At 41.8% G+C, this 27,807-nt stretch overlaps 1 protein-coding gene across 1 annotated transcript in view; it reads left to right on the forward strand.

Moving 5' to 3' along the window:
- The first annotated feature begins 22,634 nt into the window (after positions 1-22,634).
- The window catches only part of MEIS1 (Meis homeobox 1), a 147,625-nt gene continuing 142,452 nt past the window's right edge, over positions 22,635-27,807 (forward strand). Inside the window, exon 1 of the mRNA XM_074989434.1 lies at positions 22,635-23,102. Within this exon, the coding sequence (XP_074845535.1) occupies positions 22,872-23,102 (231 nt within the window). The 5' untranslated portion in view covers positions 22,635-22,871. The remainder of the gene's footprint in view (positions 23,103-27,807) is intronic.

A 27,807-nucleotide genomic window follows, 5' to 3' on the forward strand; every position in this document is an offset into this window, starting at 1 on the left:
AGTGTAATTTGTAATAAGGGCTGCAGATATTTGCAGCACTAAATACGATGCAAAAGTCAAACCAAAAAGAGTTTTTTAATGCCTCATTCAGAATGTGTTTAAAAAAAAAATCTTACTCCCTACATATACACAATTCCACCCTCTCTCACACAGTCTTGTCACGCTCATCTCATCACCCTCTTCTCTCTCTCCCCACATTTGTGAAATCACCCATTGCAATAACTTAAGGAAAGGGATGATATTTAATTTGCACTCATTTAAGACCAAGCTAAGTCAATAGCTAGTCAATTCAGTGGAAGTAGGATCAGATTCTTAGTTTTTGCTTTACTGAGGATTTTTAGGGGCTATGCAAACATCAGAAAAGTTTGTTTTGACCAAAATGCCTGTGATGAACAAAAAGACAGTCATTTGCACTTGTGTGAGAAGAGATCTATTAAGAACTATCAATCCTTCTCATGACAGCAGATCTCCACTTGTGAGTCTTTGGAATTCATTTCTTAAAATGCTAATTCAGACAAGTTCCTGTCTATTGTGGAAAAGATGGTGGACCTTTGTTAGATGAGACACTCTAGTGCAAATAAATGTTTCCTGTAAGAAAACATTTGGTTGGGATTCTTTTTTTATCTCCTAATGGTTTCCCCATGTACTTGCTGACACCCATAAAAAATGAACATTTTCAAAAATAAAAGCCAACTGTGCACACGTGCCAGAGATAATCATAGATACACTAGCTCTGTGAACACTGAAATATATACCTGAGTGAGGCTCAGCTACATTACAGCATGAAAGATGCCCCTCTAGGTAATTTACAACTTGTGGTTAGTTTCTTAAAATCTGAGGCCCTATCTTCAATGCATGCATATTAAAAACCACATGGCACTTTTCGTAGGAGCTTGGGGTTGCCCGAGCATTCCTGGCCAAACTTTTCCCTCTGCCCCATTCTTGTCAAGTGTGCTGTGCTCTGCTTGACCATCTGGTTACCACGTCTGTACGCTAGAGATGGCTGCATTTATACAATGCAGTTTACAATCCTTTGGACGCTGCAACGTTAAAGGTAATACCTACATACAATTACAGGAAAGAAAAATTCTCTTCAAAATCTACAATCCAAAACACTCACACTGTTGCAAGAAGTCAGTGTTTTAACCACTGCTGTGGAAAACTTTCGTGCTTAATTCTTATTTCAGATATTCCATATTATTATTTGTATTACTATAGTGTTTAGGTTCCCCAACCAAGATCAAGGCCCCATTGTGTCAGATGCTGTACAACCACATCTATGGTGGCAAAAGGTGGGAGAGGATATACACATGGAGAGATGAACTGGCTTCACAATAGGTCGGTGACAGAGCTGAGATTAGCACTCAGGACTCCTGACTCCCAGACTATTACCAGAGCCACTAAACCATAGTCACTCTGAAGATATCCAAATGCAGTAAGAATTATAGTTGAGTAGTAACGTTAATTTACAGTAATAGAAGAGCCAGCACACTCCAACGTTACTAGCATATGTACCATTCTTGGTCTTTATGGTGTAAACATCAGACCTACACTTCTCTACTGCCAATAATTTGACTGGAGTACCACATGCAAGTGAGCAAGGTGGTACAAACTTATTTCAGTGAAAGTGTATTTACCTGTAGTTTTAAAGGTTTAATAGTGGCTTATCGCTATCTATGCAAATTTTTCTCAGCCTTAGATTTAGTCAGTTAAAAAAACCCAGCAATTACACAAAATAGCAGAGGTGCTACGTGCAGAATGGTTTTCTCTGACCTTGTGCACAGTTGCTGCCCTGGAAACTGCGTCCTGAGCATGATTTGCCATAAAACTGTAGGGGCATTCAGGTCCTGGCCCTGCAAACACTTGTGCATATGCTTAACTCTGATCATATGAGTGATGTAATTTAATTCGTTGGGACCACTCATGGCTCCTGTTTTGAAATGCATCCCTATTTAGAACAGCATTTTCAGCATAAAGACCATTGAAGGCCATGGAACTTAAGCACATGCTTAAAGTTAAGCACATATGTAAGTGCTGTTCAGAGTAAGGATGTAGGTAAAACAGCACTAAAGTGCTTAAGCAATACAAACAGCTCAGTGATGATGAAAATATTCATATCTTTAAATGGTGTGAACCTGTTTTAAAAGCCTGGCCTCTGAGTTCCATTTACAGAATTACATTCCAAGCAAGCCTGCCACATTTTAGCTTCAATGATGAGGGTCCTGAACCTCCAGCCAACATTCAGGCATCAATGACAGTTCTGCCTGAGTAAAACCTGGAGAACTGAACCCATTGACCTTTCTCACTTAGGCCTTGTTGAAGCAAAGCACCAAAGCGTGAGCTTAAAGCAACGGATGTGATGAAATGCTTTCTTGAGTCTGGGCCTTATTCTCTTTAAAAATCATAATAGGCAACCCAACTGATAGTGGGTCTCAATTCTACAGCCACTTACACACATGCCTTTTCTTACATAGGTAAATTTCACACTCCCACAACTATCTGCAGGATTGAGGACCATGTATAATTTCAATCTAAAATGAACAATGTTGTAGTACAGTAAAATCTTCCATATCCGGCATTCTATTATCCAGAACTCTCCAATCACCGGCATTTTAACCATAAGTAAATTTTAGTTTCATTTTCCATAAGAACAGTATAGTGAAAGTAAATACAAATAAATACAGCCAATAGCACATAAGTTTACAGTGTACAATACTACTGTTGTTGGTAAATAAAGCACTCTGCATACATTTTTGTTTGTTTCTTAATAGCTAATCTTGTTTTTCTTTAGCGTGATGCATTGCTAGGTATGCCTCTCAATTATCCAGAATGTTTGACGATCCAGCAACCTCTCAGTCCCAGGGCTGCCGGATATGAAAGAGTTTACTGTATATTAGTAAATATTCAACAGTGCTTTTTGTACAATGCTTAGGAAGGAGGTCATGTCTAATGTTTTCAGCGAGCATATGAAGCCAGCACTTACTATGGAGAAAAATGCAATTCGAGCCAAAATACTGTGGGCCAAATCTTCAAGTGGTATAAATCAGGACAGTTTAGTTGACGTCAGTGGAGCTGCACCAATTTGCTGCAGCTGAGCATCTAGTGCTTTATGTCTGAAGAGACTTGTATGCACATTTGGCTGACCATGGTAATTTAAAAAAAAACAACAAGATTAAAGCAATAAAAAGACCTTTGAATCAACTTTTAGAAAATCATTTTAAGATTTATTCAGTTGCAGGAATTACCATCGAGGGAAGGCTTTCAGGGCGGAAAACTTAAACCAAAGCCCCGACAAGAGACATTGTACCACCTCTTTTTAAGCAGAAGTTCCTATAGAAATTAACACTGAGGCTCACCTAAAAAAAATCAGTGGCACAATATGGTCTTGAAGTATTTGTTCTGTTGCTGAAAGTCACAGAGAAAAATCCTAAAATTATACAATTATAATAATAAATCAATTCAGCATGTCATTTCTGCTTTTCTACATTAATAAATTAACCATGTAACATTGTTCAAAATTATGTCAGTTACGCATATAATAATCTTTTAAATTAATGAAGTGATGAAGCAGTTTGATGACACCCATGATTTACAGGGCTGCTTTTAGCTAATGTTAAAAGCCTTTCATTTAATAAATTGCCCCCTGGAGAAATTACCAAAAATGAATATTTTCTATGCTAAATGTTCCAAGGTTTACACTTTTTCAATATATTAACAAATGGCAAGGGAGAAGCATTTTTCAAAATATATCTTCTTTTACATATATTTAATTGAAATTAATTAGTATATTACTTTAGAAGGAAATGATCACAGAGAAAGGTACAGGATCATTTATGAGAGTTTCTTATGGCAATAAAGCAGAATTTAAACAATGAAATTAATCATGTCCTTAAAAATTTTATGATAGATTAGGAATCATTCCAAGCTTTCTGATTAAATAGAAGGACATTCCATACAGACTGGAACACACACACACACATACACACAAAACCAAATCCCCTAACTATTCCACTGCAATTAATATTTCTCTAATTTAATCATACTGGAAGGTGTGCATGCTGAATATTTACAGAACTTAAAACTAAATTCCTGGTAATATTCATAAGATTCATTTTGCATCACTTCTGTACACTGATGTGATATATTCATGATGTTATGAATACTTAATATTTGCTGTTTTTATATATGCTTTATAAAAAGCCAGCTTGAAAGATAAGTAAAGAGTACTTTCTCATGTGGTAGGTTGAGATTCAGAGATCTTAATGTGAATCAGTATCACATGTCTGATAAAAGAGTTTAAAATGGGGGGTTATAACTATTAAAGATTGTGGATTTGAAGGCCAGCTCAGTGTACCCTTGCATGTGATACAGTCAGTAAAAAGAAAAGGAGATATATGGGACTATAAAGGAACGCCTGTAACTGATGCTTTCTGTACTTATTAGGATTTGTTTTAGTAATATCAGGGACTCGTTTTTGTACTACCTCTGAATAAATAATGTGCGCGGTAGGCTGGGTCAATTCCTTTTCACTTTGAAATATTTGCCATTATTTCCCTAAAATCAAGAATAATTCATTGGTTTTCATGAGCCAGCTGGATATATTTGAAGAATAGGTGCAGTCACTAAGTTATTTGAGGATTCTGCAGTGGCAGGGTAATAGAAAAATGGCCACTAACCTTTCAAATGGTTACAGGGCATTTTCAGTCTCAGTCAATGGCATTTTTCAAAAACAAACAGGTTGGCACAAAAAAGATTGCCCGTAGATGTTTGCGTTTGAATCCACCTTGTGCTGAATTCTGCCCTTGAATGAACATGTAACTTTGATTCCCATGAAAGCCTCACATAATTATCTGAGAACAGAGCTTGGCCCCTGTAAATAAATCAGCATAATTAGCACCAATTCTCAAGTACATGTTTATTGAAAGAAAGTGAAATAGACACACTGAGGAAGACTGACAAATGTTTGATGTGTGAGGTCTGCCATTTGCAGCCTCCCAGGTGACCTGGCTTCTGGCTCTGCTGCTGACTTACTGAAGCACCTTAGGCAAGTTACTGGACTGCCCCTGATGCCCATTTGTCAGTCTCTAAACTGGTATAGTGATCCTGCTTACCTACTGCATGGGAGCACTGTGATCCTCTACTGATGTTTATAAAGTTCTTTGATATCCTGAGGTGGAAAGAAGTACACATGTATACAATGTTTATTGTTGATCATAATAGCATATTTGTTGTACATTTCCTATTTAAGGTATTTCCAGGCTACCCACTGCAGCAATATCTAAGCAAAAACAAGTAAGGAAATTTTAAAATAAATTGAGGATGATTAATTAGTGTTAATTGATTACAAAACAGAGCCTTTCATATGAGGATCATAGGCACCTTCAAAAGCATTTCCCATCATACACTTGGGAGGAATACTGCTTAAATATTATAAATAGTTTACACTGAAGCACAAAGAGATTAAGGGGTACAATATTCATATCCCTTCACCTTCTAAAATATCCATGATAAGCTCCTACTGTGAGCTGCCATGGGACACATGGGGTCCAAAGGATGGACCCATGCAAATAAATAGGTTTTGGGGATAGATGCTCACTACCTATTATCAGAATTGTGGGAGGTGGTGCATAGGCTGATTTTTTGCCACACACTAGGTCTATTTATGGTTTAAGCCAGTGTAAGCAGAGATGTGCAGGTGGAGGTGATGTGTCTCACCCATCTTCTGGCTACTGGGCCATCAAATACACTCAAAAGAGGCACCAGCAGAGAAATAATGATGTATCAGTTGCTTGCTTCCTCACTCTGTCTCTGTTTGCTTTTCTGAATCATTTCCAAACTACTAAATGCCTGGCTACTTTTGATCAGGACGTTCTAAGCCTCCTCTAGTTCCTGTGAGCTCACAGATATGAAGGTCCTCCAGCTTCTCCACAGTCCTTCAACCATTGACATTATTGACTCCTTTTCTGCTGAACTGCTCATGGGAGACCCCTACCTGAGCCTTGGCTCACGCATCAACATTTCCTCATTGAAAAAATTTCTCTTGTCACAGAGGGTTGGACTTTCTTTTGGGACTGCTCCCTTCAGGCTACTTTGGAATGTGAGAATGGCCATACTGGGTCAGACCAAAGGTCCATCAAGCCCAGGATCTTATCTTCCAACAGTGACCACAGCCAGATGCCCTAGAGGGAGTGAACAGACCAGGTAATCGTCCAGTGTCTGATAAACAGAGGCTAGTGATGGGATACTAGTCATACCCATCCTATCTAATAAGTATTTGCACCACACTACCACCATTAACACATAAGGTCATCCTGACAGGTCAGGCTGTATCAGCAAGTTGTGCTATCACAGCCTCTCATGTGGAGCCACACATGCCATTTCTCACAGAGTAAGTTTTCAGAGCAGTCACACATTATATTCAGTTTTCAAAGTGTTTTTAACATTTACAGAGCAATTACATCAATTTTAGATAAGTAAGCAGTGATGAAAAAGGCAGGAATGATATGCCCCTGTATCTGTCTATCTATCTAAGGGCAGAAGGAGTTTGAGAACAAGGGACTGTGATCAGACTCAGTGCCAACAGAAATGTCTACCTGTATGTATTTAGCAATGGTAAAGAACATCCACACTACTTTCTTAACTTTGTCCGACACAAAATATGTAACTGTTACACTCTCTCCAGATTTGAGAAGACTAGCAGGGCCAGCCTCAAGAGCTTGAGATGAGGCAATTGTTGTTTGCCTTCTAGTTTTCTCCAGTTTCCTGGGTATACTGGGAAATATGCAACAAGCTATGGGATATCATGATCCCCTGGGGAATCAAATGAAAGATTACACATAGCACTAATTTAAAATAATATAACAAGATGGGAATGTGTGAGCAGTGGATGTATATTTTAGTTCCATATGTAGACCATATGCATTAACTGGAACTGTGATTCAGTGTAGAAATTTCTTGCCCCAAAAGTTACATAATAAAACATGAAGGTTGGTTTCAGTTATCAAACCATTTGGCAAACTTTTTCAATCTGATTGCAAAGCTACCCTGAGTCTAACCTTCACTGTGAAATTGCCAAATTAGCCTGTAGAAGATAAGTTCGAGTAGCTTTGCTAAAGGAAAACCTCTGATGTGGGTACTGCACTAATGTGACACTGGATTCTCAAAGTGAAGGACTCCAAAGGAAATTTAGTCCACTTATAAGATGAGAGATTTGCTTGATTTAACTTTAATTATTCTCCCATTCGTCTATTTTTTCTCATCTCACATAATATAGATTACAATAATCCTGAACCCTAGGCAGACATTGTCACAGTGTCTTAGCAAAGTGTGTCTGTCTGAAGCTGCTGAGGAGTACAGAGGACACACACCCTCTTTGGGACATGCAGGGAATGCAACTCGCTGTACAACAGAGTTTGTCAGAGAGATCAGAAATCTCCACAAGCTCCAGCTCATGGAATTTCCACCCGAACATTTTGTTGAGGGCAAGGGGTGATATTCACTCTCCATTGGAACAAGCAGTGGGTGTGGCCGCAACCATTATTCTAGAGGGTAGGGAACTGACGACCAGGGGAGAAACACGGTGGGAGGGAGTGGGGGAATTCAGAAAAGAGAAGGAGTTTTCCCACTACTCTGTCTTTCACACACCTCCAACAGCCAGCTCCAAACTCCTCGTAGGGTGTTTTTGTTTGTTTGTTTCAAAGTGTGACAAAGGGTTCAATGAAACAAATGGTTTATCTTACAATGGAAATTTCCCACAGATGTTTTAGGAGCCTCAGCTGTCTGGAGTGGCTGTATCCCTGACCCTAGGATGACTTCCCACCACCCTCAAACCATCCCATACCTGAGAATCCATGGGGGTGCGGAATTCTTGGGCTCTTGGGGAGAAAGCATGCCACTGTTCTCATGCATCTCCCCCGTAGCATTTGGCTGGTATTTAGTTTATGTTCTCACTCTGGAGAGAGATTGGGTGATCTGAGCCATGCTGCAAACAATTAAGAGTTTTCCCTACCTGGGGACTGTGCAGTTGGACGCTCATTTAAATGTAAAACAAGTCTGCATCGGCTTCAATGCAGAGTGAAAAAAAATCAAAGGATGTTGAAGACTTGACTTAAATGCATAAAAGTTTGAAGTTTACTTCAATTCTTAGTATATCCTGGAATGCTTGGTATGGCCTCTCTTATACAGTCTGACTCCCTTTGAGTTCAGTTGGCTTTGGATCAGGTCCTTTAGTCTTCAGAATAGTGAGTGCTCTTACATATTGTGTTCAGTATGTAGAGATGGCACTGGTGCCTTAGCAATGAATTGGGTAGCTGAAGATTCTGAATATACCAGCAAACTGGCACACGTCTGATAGCTTGTCCTGCTGAGCTAGCATTGAAAACAGTTTGTCCACTAGTGTATATGGGGCAAAACTGTTTCCAGCATCATTACCATTGGTACCACCAAGGCCTTCTCAGGTCTGCTTACCATGGTATCTTCACAAAAATAAGTCAATAGCTGATGCTCTCCCAACTCCACCTAGTCTTCTCATTTTGGTGGCATATCAGAGTCAGTGGAAGAGTATTTGGTGGTTGATTTATTGCAGTTATGCTAGACAAGATAAATCAACCCCTGCTGGATCGATTGCTGTCCATTGCTTCAGCGGGTAGTGAAGACATGCCCTAAATGTCAGTAACAAGGTATTTTATCCATGGAACATCCCACAGTTGTCAGCTATGAGTCCATTTGCTAAGTGTGATGTAATTTACATGCCTATGTCCTTTTAATCTATACCCCCCACACACACACATTTCCCAGAAACTGTGCTTCACTAACTTCCCTATGAAATATAAGTGCCCTTGTGTAGGGTGATTTAACATGGATTCCCTACTTTGCATCTGATTTCCTTGGTTTTTAAGGTGATTATGAAAGAGCTATAGAATCTGTTGGTTTCTGAGTGGTTGTAAGTAATATCATCTGCATCCTTACTTCCTTTTAACATATGTCTTCCCCTCTTCCAGAAATGGAATGCCAGCTGAGCTTCATTAACTAAGCAGATTAATTATACTGTCATATCCAGAATGCTTTTTACATAAGCCTTCAAGGTACCATGACAAAAAAATTAAGCCTCATAAAACCCAGTTTCCAGAGGGAGAAGCTGACACATATAGAGGTTACAGACCAAACTTTGAACTAGATCCTCAGCAGGTGTAAATCACTGTAGCTCCACTGAGGCCAATGGAACTGCACAGATTTATACCTGTTGAGGATCTGATCCTCTGTGTCTAAAATGCAGCAACCTAAATCCATATTGAGGCTGGTGCTGACATACCCCTGGACACATTCGCCTTAAGATATACAGTGAGTCAGTGGCACAACTGGAAAACTTGGGACTCCACATCAGATGCCTCAGTCTTCTGGTCTACTATATAACCAGATTACAAGGTCACCTTGTTAGTATTACATACTGTAAATCAACCATTTTGGGTTACTTTGCAGAGCTGCACTGCATATTGCTACCCCTGTACAAAATTCAGCGGAAATAGGTATGTGTCACCTTATGCTATATAATGGCATATTATCCTTAATAAGCAAAGTCCTGCCAAAAATCAATGATGCTCATAGGCAGGCATACGCAAGGTCTATTAAAGAACACTATCAAATAGCATTTTGTTTGGCTTAGCATAGTAAAGTGTCCGTGTAATTAGTTAAGAAATTAAGTGATAAAAAATGAGAAGTGGGTTGTGCAATTGTGATATCTCACTGTGGCAAGGACGGGGGGAATATGATCTAAGGAAAACTGAGTAGGTGTTGCTCAGGCTTACTCACCCAAGGGAATATGTGGCCCTATACTTCAGCGTGGCTGTGCCTTCCATGGCCAAAGTGCAGGAGCTCTGCTCCAAGTAGGGAGGAGCAAAGGTGTGTGAGATGTGGCTCCCCTGCAGGAGGCAGACTCTCGGAGCAGTCAATATGCCAGCCTTCCACAATTGGTTGGACAGTAGCTACCAGTTGTGCTTGACATGAGCCAACCCGTGCTGTTGTCTCACTTTGCTGTGTCCTACTGCTCAGTCATAGAACCTCCGATGAACATGGCCCAGGAGGGGAAATCTCTGGTGAAAATCTCCACAGCTTTGCTTGTCAGCTGCGTTATGGAGAGGACCTGTAAAATTCTATACTGAACAATAATGTTCTGATTGAATTTTTATAACTTGGGATTCTCTATTAAATTCTACAGGTTGGTTTAAAAAATCTGTGGAAAAGATATGGTTATAGATTAAATGTTATAGATTGTATGGCATGTTCTATAGTACCTTATTTAATTCCTGTGGAGTCTTCTTGCTTTCATCCCTGTTAAATTTGGTATGGTATTTCCACAAAGGATAACTTCTACATATTCTCCCACTCTGAGAGGGGGAGCTGGTGGCATTGCAGACTGAGTATTGGGTTGGCTTCTGAAGGGTTGAAATTTAGCTAGTTAGATGGATAGATCCATCCATCCATTCATTCCATGGAGCTAAGGCCCATGATGGAGAGCCTGTCTGCTTCAGTAGCACCCTTTCTCTGCCTTGACCTGCAGCAGTAAAAGTCCAGCTCCTAAGTCCAGCTACTCCCCATCCCTGTCCCCTTTGTTGCTAGGAAGAAGATGGGAACAGAAGAGGAATATTGTTCCAGAGCCCATGATGTGTGGACACTCTGCCTGCCCTCTACAACTTTTCAGCAAATGTCACTGTATCACGTCAAAGCCAATGAGAGACCCAAAGGGACAGGGGCAAAGCCAAACAGGGCAAAAGAGTCACTGGGCAGCCTCGTGTGACTGATTCATTGTACAGACTGCACTGCCAGACTGATTTGCTGGGGGCTGAAGGACTGCGCCTCAGTCAACAGAGGAAAGTGCAACCTAGATGAGGGTCCCGTGGGTGCCACGAAGAGAGAAAGGAACCAGCTGCAAGAAGAAAAGGCTAAAACATATTGGTTGGTTGTCAGAGAGAATGAAATGATGCCAGCTCTGACTGGCTCCTAAGGAAAACTGCAGAGAAAGGACAGTCCCTGGTAGGCTGAACTGGACAAGACTCAGGCTATAGCTACACAGCAAACAAACAAACTAAAACCCTGCAGCAGTGAGCCTCAGATCTCCGGTCAGCTGCCTCAGGCTCAGGGGGATTGCACTACAGTGCTAAAAATAGCAATGTAGATGTTCTTGCTTGGACTGGGCACCTGCAGAGCCTCCACCCTCAGAGTTTGAGCCCCAGCAGAAACATTGACTGAAGAACTGACCCTCAGGAGCCTGATTCACTACAGCCTTACACCTTACGCAACCATTTAAATCACTGCAAAGTGGATGTGAAATGCTAACGAATCAGCATGGGAGCATTTTTCACCCACTTTTTTGCAGCTTTAAATAACCCTACAAGGTGCCAGGCAGCAGGGAGGCAGGCCCAGTGAGTGTCTTTGCTGGAACTCAGAATTTTCTGGAAACAGCATTCCTGAGGAAGAAATATTGGTGGACATAGACCCTGATAGATGCTAATTCAGCCTGCAAGACAGAGCTAAAATGGTTAAATTCAATAATGTGGGACTTAGAGAAACATCAATCTCCCTCCCATCCGTCTACAAAAAATGGCAAGAGCAATTAAGTGCACTTTAATTAGGGGCAATGATTATTATTACTTGCAGTGGCTTTTTGCCCCAAACCATAAAACCCTCTGCACCAGTAGCTGCAATGCATCCAAAAAAGGAATCATTACCAAGAAATCTATATTTTTTCATATCCAGAGCTGATGATGATTTTGCTTCAGAAAGAGACAGCGAAAAAGATGATTTGGGATGGTTTTTGTAGTTAACTTGAATAAAAAAAATGTTTAACTGCTGTAAATAGTTTTATAGGGGGTAAAAATCACATCTGGGTTGAGGACGAGTATGCCAAGCTTCCATCCAATAAAACCTGAAATATATATTTGGAAATGTCAACAGACTCTGGCAGGTTCGGGTGCTAGAAGGCTGTCATTAAGAGGTCAATAAGATACAATAAAACATCCAAGAAGGAAGAAGCCTCGCAGTACTATATAGACATTTGCTCAGGTTTGCAGGACAGCCAAGGACTCTATATCTTATGTTATTTTAGATGTTTATAAATTATTTCCTAAGTTTTATCACAGGCACATATTCATTTTTAATGCTTAAATATACATTAAGAATAATATTCAATAAAGAATTATACCTAATTCCATCAGGAGCAAAGCTAAGTAAATGATACATGCAAATTTGAACAGGGGATGGCATCATTAATCCACAGGCTGTCTATCCTCAGAGGACTTGCCAGTCACAGGTCTGTCTCAGCTCTCAGTTTGGATTTAAGCTTTGGAAAGAAAAACCTCTCTCTACGCCAGTGGACCTTAACTCTATAAACTTGCCACCCCCGCAACCCAAGGAAAGAAAAGATCCTCCTGCTTGTTCATGAAAGCTAAATCTTTCTGCTACTTCCCACACATGCCAAAGGGAGTGGGAGGGACAAAATGCATTTTAATGAAAATTTGAATAATAATACAAGTTGAACCTTTCTAATCTGGAACTCTCTCGTCCGGCAACATCCATAATCTGCCATGATTTTAGTTAACAGGGAAGCCACTTAGCATGGGCGCAGCCAAGTTTCCCATGGCCCAGTAAAGTGTGTTTCTAGCCACCAGTCCTGGCTCTCAGTGTTCTGTGCTGTTATTTAGTGCTAACTTACCCCTAATGTCGTCTAAGAGCCCAGTAAGCAGTGGAAATGTTAGTAATCCTGCTAGACAATATTGACCTCTCATGGTCCAGCAAATTCTCTCATCCGGCACCAGTCAGGTTCAGAAAGTGCTGGATTGGAGAGGTTCAACCTGTAATACATTTCACTGGCATAGCATTGTTCATCAGAGCAATTGACAAATATGTACTAAGCCTCACAACTGCCCCCAAAAGTGTTTGTTATAATTCTCATTTTGAGAGGAGGAAAGTGAGATATAGAGAAGTTGTAACTTGTCCACATTCACTGGCTGAGCAGGAACAGAACACCCAGAGTGCCTGACTCCCAGTTCAGATCCCTCAACTGCTTGACAAAAGTCCCTTTCCATTTGGGAGTCATTAGTTGAGAGCTTGGTGAGTAGATGTTCATATCTAATGGACCTCTGATTGGTCAGCTCTTTGAATTAGACATTACCAGGGTTCAAAGGCCAAAACCGAATCCAAAGGTAAAGCTACCCTTATTACCATTGGCAGCAGGATCAGACCCCAATGAATTACAAATCAAAGGCAATCTGTGATGATAAATTCTCACAACCAAGCATGTGTACAAAATGCAGCATAGGTTAGAGGCATTTCCTCATTCTGATTTCAAAGCTGTGCAAGTCGCAAGTCTTTAAATTTTTTTTCTTCCTTCTTTCTTGCATCAAGTCTCTCTTCAGAGCACAATGAAGACATTTTATTAAATACAGAGTACGTATTTCGGGGTGGCAGCTACAGTATTTCTTCTCTACCATCGTTGGTTAAAAGGATTTATTTTCAGTAAAATGTATTACTTTTGACATGTAATGTGCCAAAAAAGTACTGTATAATTAAAAAGGGGGATTAGACAGAAATATGAGATGTAAGGCAGATAATTAGTGAACTGTTATAATTAGAATGTGCCTTTAAATCCCATAGTAACTGCTATTATGAAATGCTATTAAATCCCATAGTAACTGCTACTATGAAAGGGATGTCCTTTGATTAACTAATATTTCCTAGGAGGAGATATTTTTCATCTTTCTTTTAGCTATGGAAAGTTTGAGTTGAGTGATCTCACCTTAAAATCACAAGTGTCAAAATGACTGAGAGTGGAGCATCTGAGTGTTTTCTAATACAAATCACCTTTGTTTAAGAATAAAATCCAGACTCATTTTTAAATTAATGGAGAAACTATTACCACTAAGTTTATTAAGTCCCTTTTCTCTCACCCTTTGTTTCAATTAAGCCTGGTAGTTCAGTTAAGAAAATGTTTCACTGTTATAATAATAGAATTTTGATGAGATTTTATTCATTTGGATGAAATTCTTGAAAACCAAACTGATACAAACCAAATTCTGCAAGTGATTGAAAGGATGTAGTCCTATAGCAGGGGTGAACAGAAACCAGCAAACCTCTCTAACATGATAGTTTCACTGCCATTTCTCTGCTAGGCTCTCTTAAACCCGGTCTACACTAGACCTTAAAGTCGATCAGAGATACACAATTCTAATTACAACAATTGCATAGCTGGAATTGACTTATCTATGAACAATTTAACTAGCCATCCTCACTGAGGGAGGTCATTGGGAGAAACTCTCCTGTCGACCTCCCTTACTCCTTGCGAGATGAGGAGTACATGAGTCGACTGTCGACCTTTGATAGTTCGATTTCATGTATTTCCCACTAGACCCACAAAATCGAACCCCAGAAGTTGACCCTGAAGCGAGTCAGTCTACCAGGTAGTGTAGGTGCACTCTCAGCCACACCAGTGGCAACTAGACAGAGACAGGTACTGGTCCTTCTCTCATTTACAATGGTGTAAACTCCACTGAAATCAATTGTGTTACCTTGGTGTAAAGTGTGAGAGAGGATAATCAGGCCCATTCATTTCACATGAGCAGCAATGAGATGGAGGAGGGCTATGAAATTGGAGCTTTTGAATTAGTGCAGCTTTTCACTGTTTTGCAAGCACAAGGTCAAATGTAACTGATCTTAGAAAACATTAGCAAGAAGAGGGGTCAGTGCATTTTGGGAATGGGTCTTGTAGTGACAGCAGCCAGAGAGGCAGCCATATAAGCAGAATTAAGGGACAGGGTGCAGTTTAAGAAAATAGGAACCACTGTGTTCAAATCTTTGAGGTCAAGAAATGTGAAGAAACTGGAAGATCTTAGCTTGCATGTAACACCCATGCTTCTTTGTGATATTTCAAAGGGCAGGGGAGAAATCACCAGATGAAGCACAAGTTTTATATATTTCATATAGCTTCTGGGTTTTGTGGACCCCTTTCAGAGCAGTAGGGTTACCATATTTGAATTTTCAGAAAAGAGGACACCCCTGAGGAAGGGTATCTGTATCAGTATCTACCAACTCACTTTGTATTAATGTACTAGAGTATAGTTCTGAGACAGTGTGCCAAAATTTGACCTTTTGACCTCCATGTACAATCAGAGTGCCAGTGATACTTTTTAAAGTCACTAATAGCCCTACTTACAGCAACTTCATTAATATATAAATTAAGATGCAGAGCTATAATTTTTAGATGGTGGTTGGTAATGTAATGCTGATAGACCTGGGTTGCTGGTACTAGGGATAGAACCTAGGAGCATAGGCTCTAAAGCTCTGCACTCTAACATGTGAGCTAAAGGCTAGCTGGATCTTAGCTGAGGCTGTAGAACAGAGACCACTCACCCCAGATGAGGTCTCAGTGCCTCTGGGTACTACAGTAGCATTAGCTGGTCTTTTGCTAGTTGAACTAATCCATAGGTGGTATGGCTTTGAGCAAGCTCCTGGCTGTGTGGGGAGGGAGGAGTGAGGCTGAGCTCCCACCTCACATGCTGATGAATATCAGCTTGCGTGCCACTCCTGAGCTGGGGGTTGCTGACCCTTGGCATAGTATATATAACTCACTAATGTAATGTGAGTTGTAAATAATGACCCAGATAACTTCCTGCCAAAGGTGTCCTCTTCTTTGAAAATTCAATTTGGTAACCCTAGAGGAGCCTAGCTCTCCCCATTCATTGTACAGGAAGTTTAGGTGCCTAACTCAGGCTCTGGGAATCCCATTGATTTTCTAGGCACCTCAAAAAATCAATGCGGGTGATCTCAGTTTCTTTGTAAACCTTGCACTTGTCTACTTCACAGGGGCACTCAATTGTGAGTCATTCAGAGTCTACAATTATGGGGGCTGTACAAGTACTTCAAATAAATAACCCAATAGCAATTTTAATCTCGCAGGTGAGACTCACAGAAAAAAATAAAAATTTATAACAGACATACAAGACAGATACTGCTGTAGTACAACTAGGTATTTCTAGAGAGCAGATTTAAGCAGATTCCCACTATGAGTTTAACCATTTGTGTCAGCGGAACTAAATTATAGGCCCAACAGAAGGGTGAAGCAAATAAAAAGAAAACATTGAAACAAATTCAAGCTCCTTCCTTTTGGGGGTAAGAAGCTAAAAGCAATTGAGGAAGGATCCTTGGCAAAATGCCCAAAAATGAAGGTCTATGAATGCAACAGGAGAATAACAGAAAAATGCGTAACATTTACACATATGAATTGGACTGGAGGGAAAAGAAGAAAGTAGCTGCTGGCTAACTGTGATAAAAAAGACAAAAAGGTGTCAAAGGTCAAAATAGCTGACCATAGAGAAGAGAAACAATAACAACATCATGATCAAACAGTCAGATAAAAAAATATAAAAGGCATTCATAGAATCCTAGAACAATAGAGCTGGAAGAGACCTAAAAAAGCCATCGAGTCCAGCCCCCTGCTCTAAGCAGGACCAAATCCACCAGATCAGCCCCACCAGGGCTTTGTTGAGGCAAGACTTAAACACCTCCAGGGATGGAGATTCCACTACTTCCCTGGGTAGACCATTCCAATGCTTCACCACCCTCCTAGTGAAAAAGTTTTTCCTAATGTTCAACCTGGACTTTTCCAACCGCAACTTGAGAACATTGTTCCATGTTCTGCCATCCGTGACCACTGTGAACAGCCTCTCTCCAGCCTCTTTGCAACCTCCCTTCAGTAAGTTGAAGGCTGTTATCAAGTCCCCTCTCAGTATTCTCTTCTGCAGAGAAAAAATGCAAATGAAGCACTGGTTTACAAATCTCACACTTCATTTGCATGATCTCGTTTCCAAGAGACTACTTTTGAAACAAAAACAGAAGTGTAGATGGGGTTCTTTCAAAAAACAAAAAATGTTTTCAAAAGCACACTAATTTCTAATTTTTTCAGGAAGAAGGGTTCTTTTGAAAATGGGGTTCTTGTTCGAAAGAACCCCATCTACACTGCTGTTTTTATTTCAAAAGCAGTTTCCTTTGGAAGCAAGGTCATACAAGATTATGCAACTGAAGTATGAGATTTGTAAATCAGTGCTTCATTTGCATTTTCAATTTGCTTTACTTGCATTCCCCTTTCGAAAGGGGACTGTAGTGTAGATGCAGCCTACAAGAGATGGCAAGCCAAGAATGATATTCCAGAGCCATTAAGGCAGATGTAGCTTTAGTGTGTGAGTGCATATATGTGCTTGATTTATATGTGAATGTGCATGACATGTGTACGAGTGAGTGTGTACACGTGTGATGTATACGTGCCTATATGATGCATGTGTGTACTTGGGATATTGGATCTTCACGTTTTTAAAAATTAATGGAACAATTTGTACTGAGTTCAGTGTACACAGTTTTCTCATATTTGTCATTTTGTTTTCTTCTAAAACAAAAATGTCTTCCATCCTGTCAAAGGCAGAACTTATCCTCATTGAAGACACATTTAAGGGAAGTTTGAAGTTTAAACAAAATACACATTTTGATTGATACAAATGCCCTCTGGAATGAAATAGCAGTTGAAACTTTTGGTGTTCATCCTTTGCAGTTTTTATTGACCTTCTGAAAACAACTTCTCAGACGTAAATATAAGATAGTATTCCAACACGGTCATACCAAAAAAATAACTACAATACAAAGACTGTCCACTTTGGATCTTTCAAACCATCATTCCAGGGGGTTTCAAACAAGTTCAGACTAAATTGGTTTAAACACAATTATTGAACGTGATTTTGGTTCGGGTTTCTTCTTTAAGTTTGGGAGCTCAACGTCTCTGCATGTTGGGAGCTGGTTGGCTAGTCTTAATGGCTGGTACACAGTTTATAAATATGGGTCTTGTCCAACAAGAAAAGTGCAAATGCAGGACGTTATTTTTTCATGTTTTCAGATAAACCAGATTTATTTAGGTGTAACTTAAATTGTTTACATTATTTTGTCATATTCATGCTGTCTAGCTCAACCACTTGTAAACTGATTTAGATTTAATAGGTTTAAAACCATGTTTAAAACTAGTTGAGGCAACAGGATTCCTCAATGCAGAGTGATTGGCAGAGGAAGTCACCAAGTGCCTCCAGCGTGATGTATAATGTCAAAGTAAAATTAGTAGGCAACAGAGCCAAGAGAAGCATGAGGGAAGAAAAATTTCTAAACAAAATCTAAATTAAGAAAAGGGGCAGGCTGGTGAGAAATGCTTTAGAACCAGGGTTTTCCAAACTGTGAGCCCCAGCCCTCAATACTGGGTGGTCCACCAGCACCGCTCCATGCTCCAGTCAAGCTCTTAGTAAATCTTTAGCTCCACATGACTCGTGCAATCTAAGTAAAAGCTACATAAATGTAATGTTCTAAGCGGTATGTGTTGGACAGAGTAGAGAAGAAATTTTACTTGTTTAATTTATGTATTTGTTAAAAAGCAAGTGCAATATGTCAAGACTAATTCTCGCCACTACGGTAGTGTATTTCTGTGCAAGGTAGCCTAGCAATATACACAGTCAGCCATTTCCAGCTGTAAAAAAATGGCAAGTAGTATTTCAATGTGATGTGGATGGATTTATTTTTCTAAAACAAGATGAGTGCACTGGTGGAGAAGATAATGAAAGTCCCGGGCCATCTACCGATACACAAAATGAAAAGCCAAATAAATAAATAAATAAATAAAGTGGTAAGAAAATACAAGGGTACATACTTGATGTTTGGATTCTCCTTTACCAGATCAAATGAGTACTCATTACCTACATATGTTATAACTGTTTTATATTTTTGTTGACAACATTTGATTCTTTTCTAACTAGGAGGGAGTAGGGTTTGGCCTTACACAGCACAGAAATTCAGATTTTACTTTAAATAAATTGAAAGCTTGATATAGTATTCAAAGTTGGACAACTATTTTGTTGCAAAATTAACAAACAATTAGACAATGTGTTTTTAACAGCTTTGTTAATGTTGTGTTGCTTATTGTTCAATTTTATACTTTTTTCCCCTTGTTGGAACATCAAATTTTCTCTCAACATCTTTTCTGAAACTGTTTGGTTTCAAATATATTGAAGGATTTCTTTGAGTGCCTATTGCTTGGGACTTCTTTCATTATAACTGTTTATATTAAAATGAAAAGGAACTGTACATTGTTTGTTTACATATATATGCACTATGGCAAAGCTCCAGCTTTGCCTCAGGGTTCCTGCACTTCTGGGCAGTTAGTGCTTGCCTCAGACATTCACTGTGGCCCCCAACATAGCCTCTCACCCTTTATTAAAGGCTAGGGTCACAGCCTACAGAACCACCTTCATCACAGGCCAGTCACGGGGTTTCACATGGAGCCCTTCCTTAGCCCCTGTCCCTCTTCTCAGAGGTAGACCCCACAGTGGTGTGGGAAGGCGGGGTGGAGGGAAGCCCCAGCCCTGCCAATACTTCCGGTTTCATCCCAGGGACCCGAAGGCAGTGGCAACAAGCAGTGTCTCCTCCACTTCCAGTGTTACAGCCTTTTACCTCAAAAGACCTCGTGCAGTACCATCTTCCTGGTACCTGAGCAAGTTCTTCCTGCTCATCCACAGCGCACTTCCTCACTCCCTGTCTGTAGCTCCCCGGCTCTATCTGTCTTTCAGCCTAGCCCCAGCAGGATCTTGAAGGGGTGCAGGTGCTTTGATTAGCCTGTTTTCTCCCTTGCTTCAGATAGGCTCTTGATGGGCTCCAAGCCATCCCCATCACTTGTTATTTTTTGTGGCATGAGGGAAACCCTGGCAGATATCTATCCTGAATGCCTCAGGTTACAGCCCCTCTTCTGGCTCTTTCAGAACCTCCTGTTGAGGTTCTCCTTTCACCAACTGATTCACGTGCATCCCAGCTATAGTCCCACAACGCTCATAATCACGTCATTGATCAAAGAGCCCCATGTGGCTCGAGAGCCGTGGGTTGGCCACAGTGAACTTAGAGCCACACACTTGGACTGCTTGCCATTGTTCTGCAAACACACCTCAGTTCTTGCAGGGAGAAGCATGTGGCACTCACGGTGGCTCCTGTGAGTCCCAGGCATGATGGACATTGGGTTAGAGCAGGAGAGGGGCTGGGGGTGCTTGGTTCCGCTCTATTTATTTGTGCATCTGGGCAGAGCTCCTCTGGGCAGCCTCTGCTGGCTCACTGGCTGTTTTTGGGGAATAGTGGGTGGGTCTGGGGCTCTCTGCTCTATTCCCCCTACCAGTTCCATCATTTTAGGTCTTTCACTTTCATGCCAGCCTGTTTTCTTTTTATTTGTCCCCCATGATCATTTGATTTCCCAGGCTCAGCAGGTTCTCTCCAGAGGCTGCAGTGGGGGAGTCCAGCTGGTCTGGGTCTTCCACGGAACATAAAAATTTATATTAATAAGAAATGTTAATAGTCAGGCATGTTGCTTACTGGTGCTGCATAAGTGGGCCTCAGCAAAAAAAAAAAAAAAGTTTGAGCCACCAGCCTGAGGAAACAAACTGGGGAAAAGAAGAGAGGGAACGGAATGGAATAAAAGTGCAACAAATACCATTTTAAAAAACATTTCTCTGGTTCTTGGTAAACAGTAAATAAATATGAAGTACTTAAAATAAGAAGAGTTGCTTTAAGAATTAGGCTCTGTAATTCAATAAGCCGTGTCCACATGCCATGGCATGTCCATTGTGAATAAAAGGTGAAGCAATTTGAATGTGAGTTAAATTCACTGAGCAAAGACAATAGGAGATTGGTATGTAGGCAGAGACCAAACAGGACTGTACTATTCAGTAGGTTAACACCCAAAATGGGATAGAGATGGAAAAGTAAAATGTGATCTAGGGAGACTAAAAACTGTGGAAAGGGTGGAAGGGAAATGTGAGGCCATTTAGTCTCAATAGCTGCATTAGCTATGCCATTGTCAATGACAGAAAGATGAGACAAAGAGAGGGCTATAGCCCCTACAGTCACGAGGCAAACACTGAAAGGGAACCACCAGAAACAAAGAGGCTCATAATCTTGACCGGTGACTCTTTAATTAGGTGCCTAGCCTATGACACCTTTGGTAGATGAAAAGCATAAGACGGTAATCGGCTTCCAGGATAGCTGGGAACCACAACAAGATTGTGGTTAGAATATGCTAACTATAGGACCAGTATGATCAAAGCACCAGTGATGAGCACAAGCACTTACACACATGCTTGACTTAAGGCACAGGAGAAGTCCCACTGGTCTCAATAGAACTACTCAGGGTATGTCTACACAGCAAAGAGACACCCAAGTCTGGCAAGCATCAGCAGACTCAACCTTGTGAATCTTGGGATGTTTCTTTGCTGTGGAGATGCCTGGCTCTAGACCCTTGCAAGGTAGGAGGGCTCCAGAACTCCAGCTCCAGCAATGAAACAGCCCCCCAGCCGGAGCCTGAGTTAGCTGTCACAGGCCAGATGTGGTTTTTCCTTTTCTGGGTAGTCACACCCCACTTCAGCAAATCTCAGCACCTGTGTAAGTCTTTGCAGATTGTGGCTGTGATGAGCATAGTAGAAACACTTTAAAATAATGTGATGTGGCAACCAGAAAGCCTAATTCAGCTGCATAGCAAAGCAGTATCTAATGCAGCAGTGCATCTGTCTTTGACTGTGGTGGAATAATCCCTGCAATATTTAATTTAGTTCTGCTATGGTTACATTTGTAATATAGTGCAACCCCAAAACACATTTTCTTAAAAACTGGTTTTCACAGATTGTCCCCATTGACAATAGCTGGGCAATTATGTTTCAGGACCATCTATAGCTATCTGTTTAATGTTGTCAAATGTGGTTATTTTAGGTACATAAATGTGGCCAAAGCTCATTAGGGAGATGAAGTAGGATACCTAATTTGGCCTTACAAAGAGCCATAATGAGAACTGGTAAATATCTGTAAATACTGGAAAGGGGTATGGAGCTGTTTGCCCAAGAGGGTAAAAAGAAGAGTGATTAGGAGCAAAGTCCTCCCGATAGTGTAGGCCAGATTTGCAAAGGTGTTTTATACATTACTGCACTTACAACACCTAACTAATGTAAGAGCCTAAAAATAATCTCCAAAGGGCTTTTAGGCACTTCGAAGTCTAAAGCCCACTGATTGTTGATGAAATGTAGATACTGAGCATCTAAATCCTTTTTGAAAAATGATATTTAGGCTCCTAAATCAGTTAGGTGTTGTGAAGCTGAGCACAGCAATCTGCAAGTGTCTCCCTCAGAAAATGAGGGAAGCCTCATCAACAGAATATTTAATAAGTGACTGGACAAAGCATGGGTAAAATCAGGGAAACTATCTTGCATTAGCAGTAAGATGAGCTGGTTGCTTTAATATGTATTTCTGTGATTCCATGCAGAGCTGTCTGCTTCCAAATTTCTGGACATTTGAACCCTGCTCTGACCTGATATCTATGGTTCCTGGCTTGGCCCCATTTCTAAGTCTACATTAGGAGACTGATAGTGAATGTTTTCTGGAAAATGTAATTTGTGCATCAAGCCAGTATAATCAGAGTAAAATATTGTAAGTAAACTGAATATTCTTCAACAGAATAAACTGAAAGCAAACAGTTCCTAGGAGTTTCTTTGTAGACGCTTTCCATTCTGTTGCCCTTTCTGACCCCCTGAACTATGGGGCTTTTGTGATTTTTATTGGAACAAGAATCAGTTATCTTCTGTAATCATGTGGTATTCTCTTAATCACAAAATAAATCAGGCATTTGAAATCTCTTGCTCTAAGCTTCTGTGCTTGGTCCTTAACAGTGGATTCTTACACATGGCTCTCACCCGTTCAAGTATAACAAGGACTGTGGTGGAACAGGCAGAGTTAAAACTGCAAACCTTGCCTGCCCTAATGGCTTAGTGGCTATGGAGGAGGCAACATTGCTTCCATGCGGGAGGCCCAGGGCTTGGGAGCTGGCTCCTGGGGCTGGGGGCCTCTCAGAGGGAACACTACTCTGCTCAGAGGAAAGTGCAGCTTTCACCGCCTGCCCCTCTCCCTCTTGCAGCTGCTGCCTTGGGGAACTGGCCTTGCAGCCTTGGTGCAGGAGGCCGCTTTCCATCCAAGCCACAAGGGTGACTGCAGCTGCGTGTGCTCAAGTAAGTGGGGAGGAATTAAGGGAGGGGGGTGGGATTCCATACAATTAGTCAGCCCTGCAGGGAAAAATGCTGCTGAAAGCCTTGTATCCCCAGGGTAGGTTGAGTCCTGTGCTTTGGGACGATGAGGCTTGCATGGTATACGCTCTTCTCTGCTCTCCTGCAGGGAAGGGTGAGGGAGAAGCTGCAGATTGGACAACTCTCCTGCAAAGACAATAAAATAATTAACAAGCAGTCTTTTAACCAAGCTGTCGAATAGTGCATACTTTTTTAGCAGCCACAATTTCTTGAAAAACTTCTCCCAGGGAGACTCAGACCTAGACACACATACTCCCGGACACATAGGCATATACACTCTCACAAGTTGCTCACTAGAACAGAAGTTGGCCCAATAAAAGATATTACCTCAGCTCTTTGGTCTCTCTAATATCCTGGGGCCTATGACAACCCTGAAAACAGACTTACATGGATACATATTCTCTCACACACCCTGCACTGGCTGGTACCTACATTTTCCTCACATGCTGACACTCTCCTCTCTTTCACTGATGAAGTGGGTCTTACCTCACCAAAGCGCATTACCTGACAGATAAAATTGTTAGTCTTTAAGGTGCTGCAGGGCTGCTTGTTCCCTTTCACTGTGTGTGTGTGTCTCTGTCTCCAGTCTGTGCTTTAAACGAGCTTCTGGGAGACCAGTCAATTGTGCACCAATAATATATAAAAACAGGGAGATGGCCCTGTTAGTCTGTATTCTGTCAAAACAAAGAAGCAGTCATGTAGCACTTTAAAGGCTGACAGGTAAATAATAAATACATAATGTGAGGCTGGTGGGGGTGGCATGAAAACATTTTGCTGTCCTTTTGCTTCCAGGAGCATGGGCGGGATGGCAAAGAGCTGTTGAAGGCGCTTTGCAGATCTATTGAGCAAAGTCAACAGGCAATTATGCAGAAGTCCGTGGCTTTGCAGCCACAGATGTTGCAGAGAGCGACACACGGGCATGAAAAGGTGCCTGCTTGTCCAGGCGGAGGACGGGAGAGCTCTGCGAAGCCTTCCAGGGGGAGGTGGCGGGGCTGATCCCGGCGCAGCCCTGGGTCCGGCTGCCTGCAGCCGCACTCCTCTGGGGGAGTTCTCCTCTCCCCGGGCTGTGCCTTTCAGGTGCCGATCAATTAGCAGCCTCCCGCCGAGGTGCGAGACGCGTCCCCTGCGCTCCCGCCGTGGCTTCGCGTGACCCTGGCCGCCGCTGCCGCTGAATGAGGCGCCTTCACTTCTCACCCGGGGGCTGCACCCCGGGCGGCCGGGGCCGGCCAGAGGGAAGGCCGCGGAGCCCCACAGCTGTCGCACGGGGCCCATGCCGGGAGCGCACCTGGACTAGGAGCGGCGGGGCCGAGAGCTGCCGGCCGGGGCGGGCTGGTTTTGCTGGAGGGGCGAGCGAGGCAATCCGGGCAGAGGCGAGGAAGGGGGCCCAGGCGAAGGGGCGCACCCGGGCCGGAGAAGCGCGTGTGAACGGGAGCAAAGCCCAGCGAGCGGCCGGGGAGAGCCATCGCCGCCCTGGGCGCCGCAGGGGGGTGGCCCGGCCCCGCCGCCAGGCTCGGAAGCCCCCGGTTGACTTTCTCCTGCGGAGGCTGGAGTGGCCCCGGACGCTGCTGGCAAGCGGTCCGCCCGGGGCGCGGAGCACAGCTCGTGGGGGGCAGAGGGGGTGTATCCACCCTGCCGCGGCTCTAGCTCGGACTCCTAGCCCCCAGCCCTGGCCGCAGGCCAGAGAGGGCTCGAGCTGGGCTGCGCTAAGGGAAGCGAGGGACTGGGCAGCGCGCACACATCCCTGGCTGACGACAAGAGCCCACGGGCCCACTTAGCCTGTTCAGGCCTTTGCGCTGAGGACAGAGGACCCTCTAAGAGAGAGAAGAGAGACGCACACAGACACACACTTAGCGCTGTGGACAGAGGAGCCTCTAACCCACAACACACACACCCCCATTCATCCCCCACCCCCCCCACACACATCCACCCACCCCCACACACAAAGGGACAAAGCGGAGAGCGCGCGCGCGCGCGCACACACACACACACACACACACACAGAGGGACAAAGCGGAGACATGGAAAAAGAAAAGGGTGGACTCCAATCAAGCAGGCAGGCTGGTCCGTGGGGCAGCGCCTGAGTTTACCCAGGCATCAAATGCTGCAGCGTCCTAAGGAAACCTAGCAGGAACGGGGGGTGTGAAGGGGGAGGGATTTGCCTCTGAATTGGTCACCAGGGAAGCCACTCGGCTTGGAGTTCCAGCTGCTCTGTAGAGTTGCTCCATGGCCGAAGCCATAGGGTTTAGAGATGCAGCACAGCTAGGGTCTGTGGATGCTTCTTTTGTGCCTTGTCAACCCCTTCAGCTAACATTTATCCAAACGGATCACAGCAGAAAGTGGTCTCTGGGATAGACCTTCTTCTAAAACTAGTGTTCGGAGTAGTTTGTTGGTGGTGTTTTTTTAAGTTCACAAAACATTGCCTGATTCATACAATATCTCAATACAGAGCTTTGCGCTCTAGCAAAGATATTTAATGAATTACGCTTGCCTTTTGCTAGATTGCAAAATCCCCATCCACTGGTGCAAACTAAACCTTCAACATCTAAAACAGTCTGGGCATTGAAAATTTCCTCCTAAAGTTTAACTACGCAGTGTCTGTTTTGATTATTTATTTGTTCTTTAACGTCAGTGTTATGGACGATCTGAAATATTTCTGTACTGTATTTGCTGGACAAGCCGAACACAATGAGTTAATATGAATTAATATGTGAAATTTATCTCTAAACATGACGTTTACAGATTCTGCCAGAACACAGTGATTTTACTATAGTGCAATTGAGATTATGACGTACCAGTTTTCCATTTGTTTGTGGCTTTAAATTGTGTTTATTGTGCGAATGGCTAATTTGCATGAGGCTTGTACTAGTTCACAAATACCTTCATATTGCTGAAAAAGGATTGGCATATTGTGTTAAACGTTCACTGTGCGCGCCCGGGTTAATTTCATTTCAATGTTGTCTAGTGTGAAAAGATGTCTTGCATCGCTAATAAAGTTCAAATCTGTATGAAAAGCTTTTATTTGAATGGCAGCACTATATGAGCAGACGAATTCAGAATAACTGAACTTTTCACAGTGGGAAGGGGGAAGGATTACAAATAATGGGGTACATACGTCTGGCGAATTTCAAGTTCTCATCTACTTCTGCAAGTGACGGCAAAGCAAGATACCTATAGTTCTTGGTCTCGTGCACCTGGTTAAATTTACAGATAGCTCCGTTCAGCATAGTTTAAAGCCTCTCTCTGTATGTGTATGAATGCATACTACAAACTAAGGTTTATACACACACGCACACACACACACACAGAGCCTATGTAACGAGATTTATGTTCGTAATCTTTTGAAACTAAATTTGACTCACACTTTTTATTTGAATGTACACTGCTGTTTTATTACAGGCAATCAGGATTTTAATTTCAACACATCTTTGTACTACTAACTTCCAAAACCATCTGCAAAAGTCAGGGTCGCTTTTGCAACGTCTCCTTTGCTTGACTTTTTAAAAACAGCTTCATAGGAGCTAAAGAAGAGAGAACCAAAAGTGTGTATACTGAAAGTTTAAGAAGAAATTAACTAACTTCCGCTACACGTGTGTAACAGCATACGACAGGGAGCTCCGCAGCCCTTTTTCAGGCAGATTACGAAGTGAATACATGGTTTTTACCTTTACAAACACATAGGAAATAATGCAGTACTCATGTAAATGTCCATCTCTCCCACAAATACACATAATTTTAATGATTTTCAATGTAATTTGCTCTCCTTTTCACATTAGTCTGTGGAGCTCGGTGTTGCTTACAAGTAAAAGTATTTATTTTACTTTGGGATAAGCTACAGCCCTTCAGTTCATCACAGTTCTCAGAGAGAAGCGATAAATGATTTACCAATACTTATCCTCGGGGTTTTTTCCTATCAGCCACATTTATCTAAGCCCGTCTCACACATATAAACTGAGCCCGTCTTTCTGATGTCAAGCTTAATGCAATTGATTGAGTGTAGCTCATGAAACTATAAAATCTCGGGCACTTAAAACTGGAGTATAAAAGTTTTTATCTAGAAGAATGTAGCTGAATCTGTAAATCTCGTATTCATGGCCACTTTTCTTTCCCTCGCCGTCAATTTTGACGCCACGCCCGTTCAAATAGATTTACCACCCTCTGCTAAAGTGTAATTTTTATTCAACAGAAAGTTTCAGTAAATTATGGCTGTAGTTTTTTCGTTGTCCAGTAGACGGCACAAAAGATCAAGCCTTCAAATGCAAAACAATCGACCAGATTATTTTTAATTAAGCAACCAGAGCTTTACTCGCCGATTTTTTATTAAGTGAAAAGTAAAGCAACATAAATGGCAAAGCAACAAGTCTCTGAAATAGAGTTCTATTTGTAAAAGAGAACTAAGCAACCTCCTTCTAATATTAACTCAGATAAGAAATAACTGATCACCCAATACTTAATTGTGGACCTGTTACAGACTGTTATTTAAAATATCCCAGACTGATTTGTAGCTACTTAACATTAGCTATTGTTTGATCCGGTGCAAATATAATATTGTGAAGTGGAGCTTTTTACCTTACACAAATGAAGGTTTTTGTGACTTCAGTGTTACATTCTATTACGTTTAATTGTAATGTGA

The sequence above is a fragment of the Carettochelys insculpta genome, chromosome 3 (assembly GCF_033958435.1).
Source record: "Carettochelys insculpta isolate YL-2023 chromosome 3, ASM3395843v1, whole genome shotgun sequence".
In the NCBI taxonomy this organism is placed as follows: Eukaryota; Metazoa; Chordata; order Testudines; family Carettochelyidae; genus Carettochelys; species Carettochelys insculpta.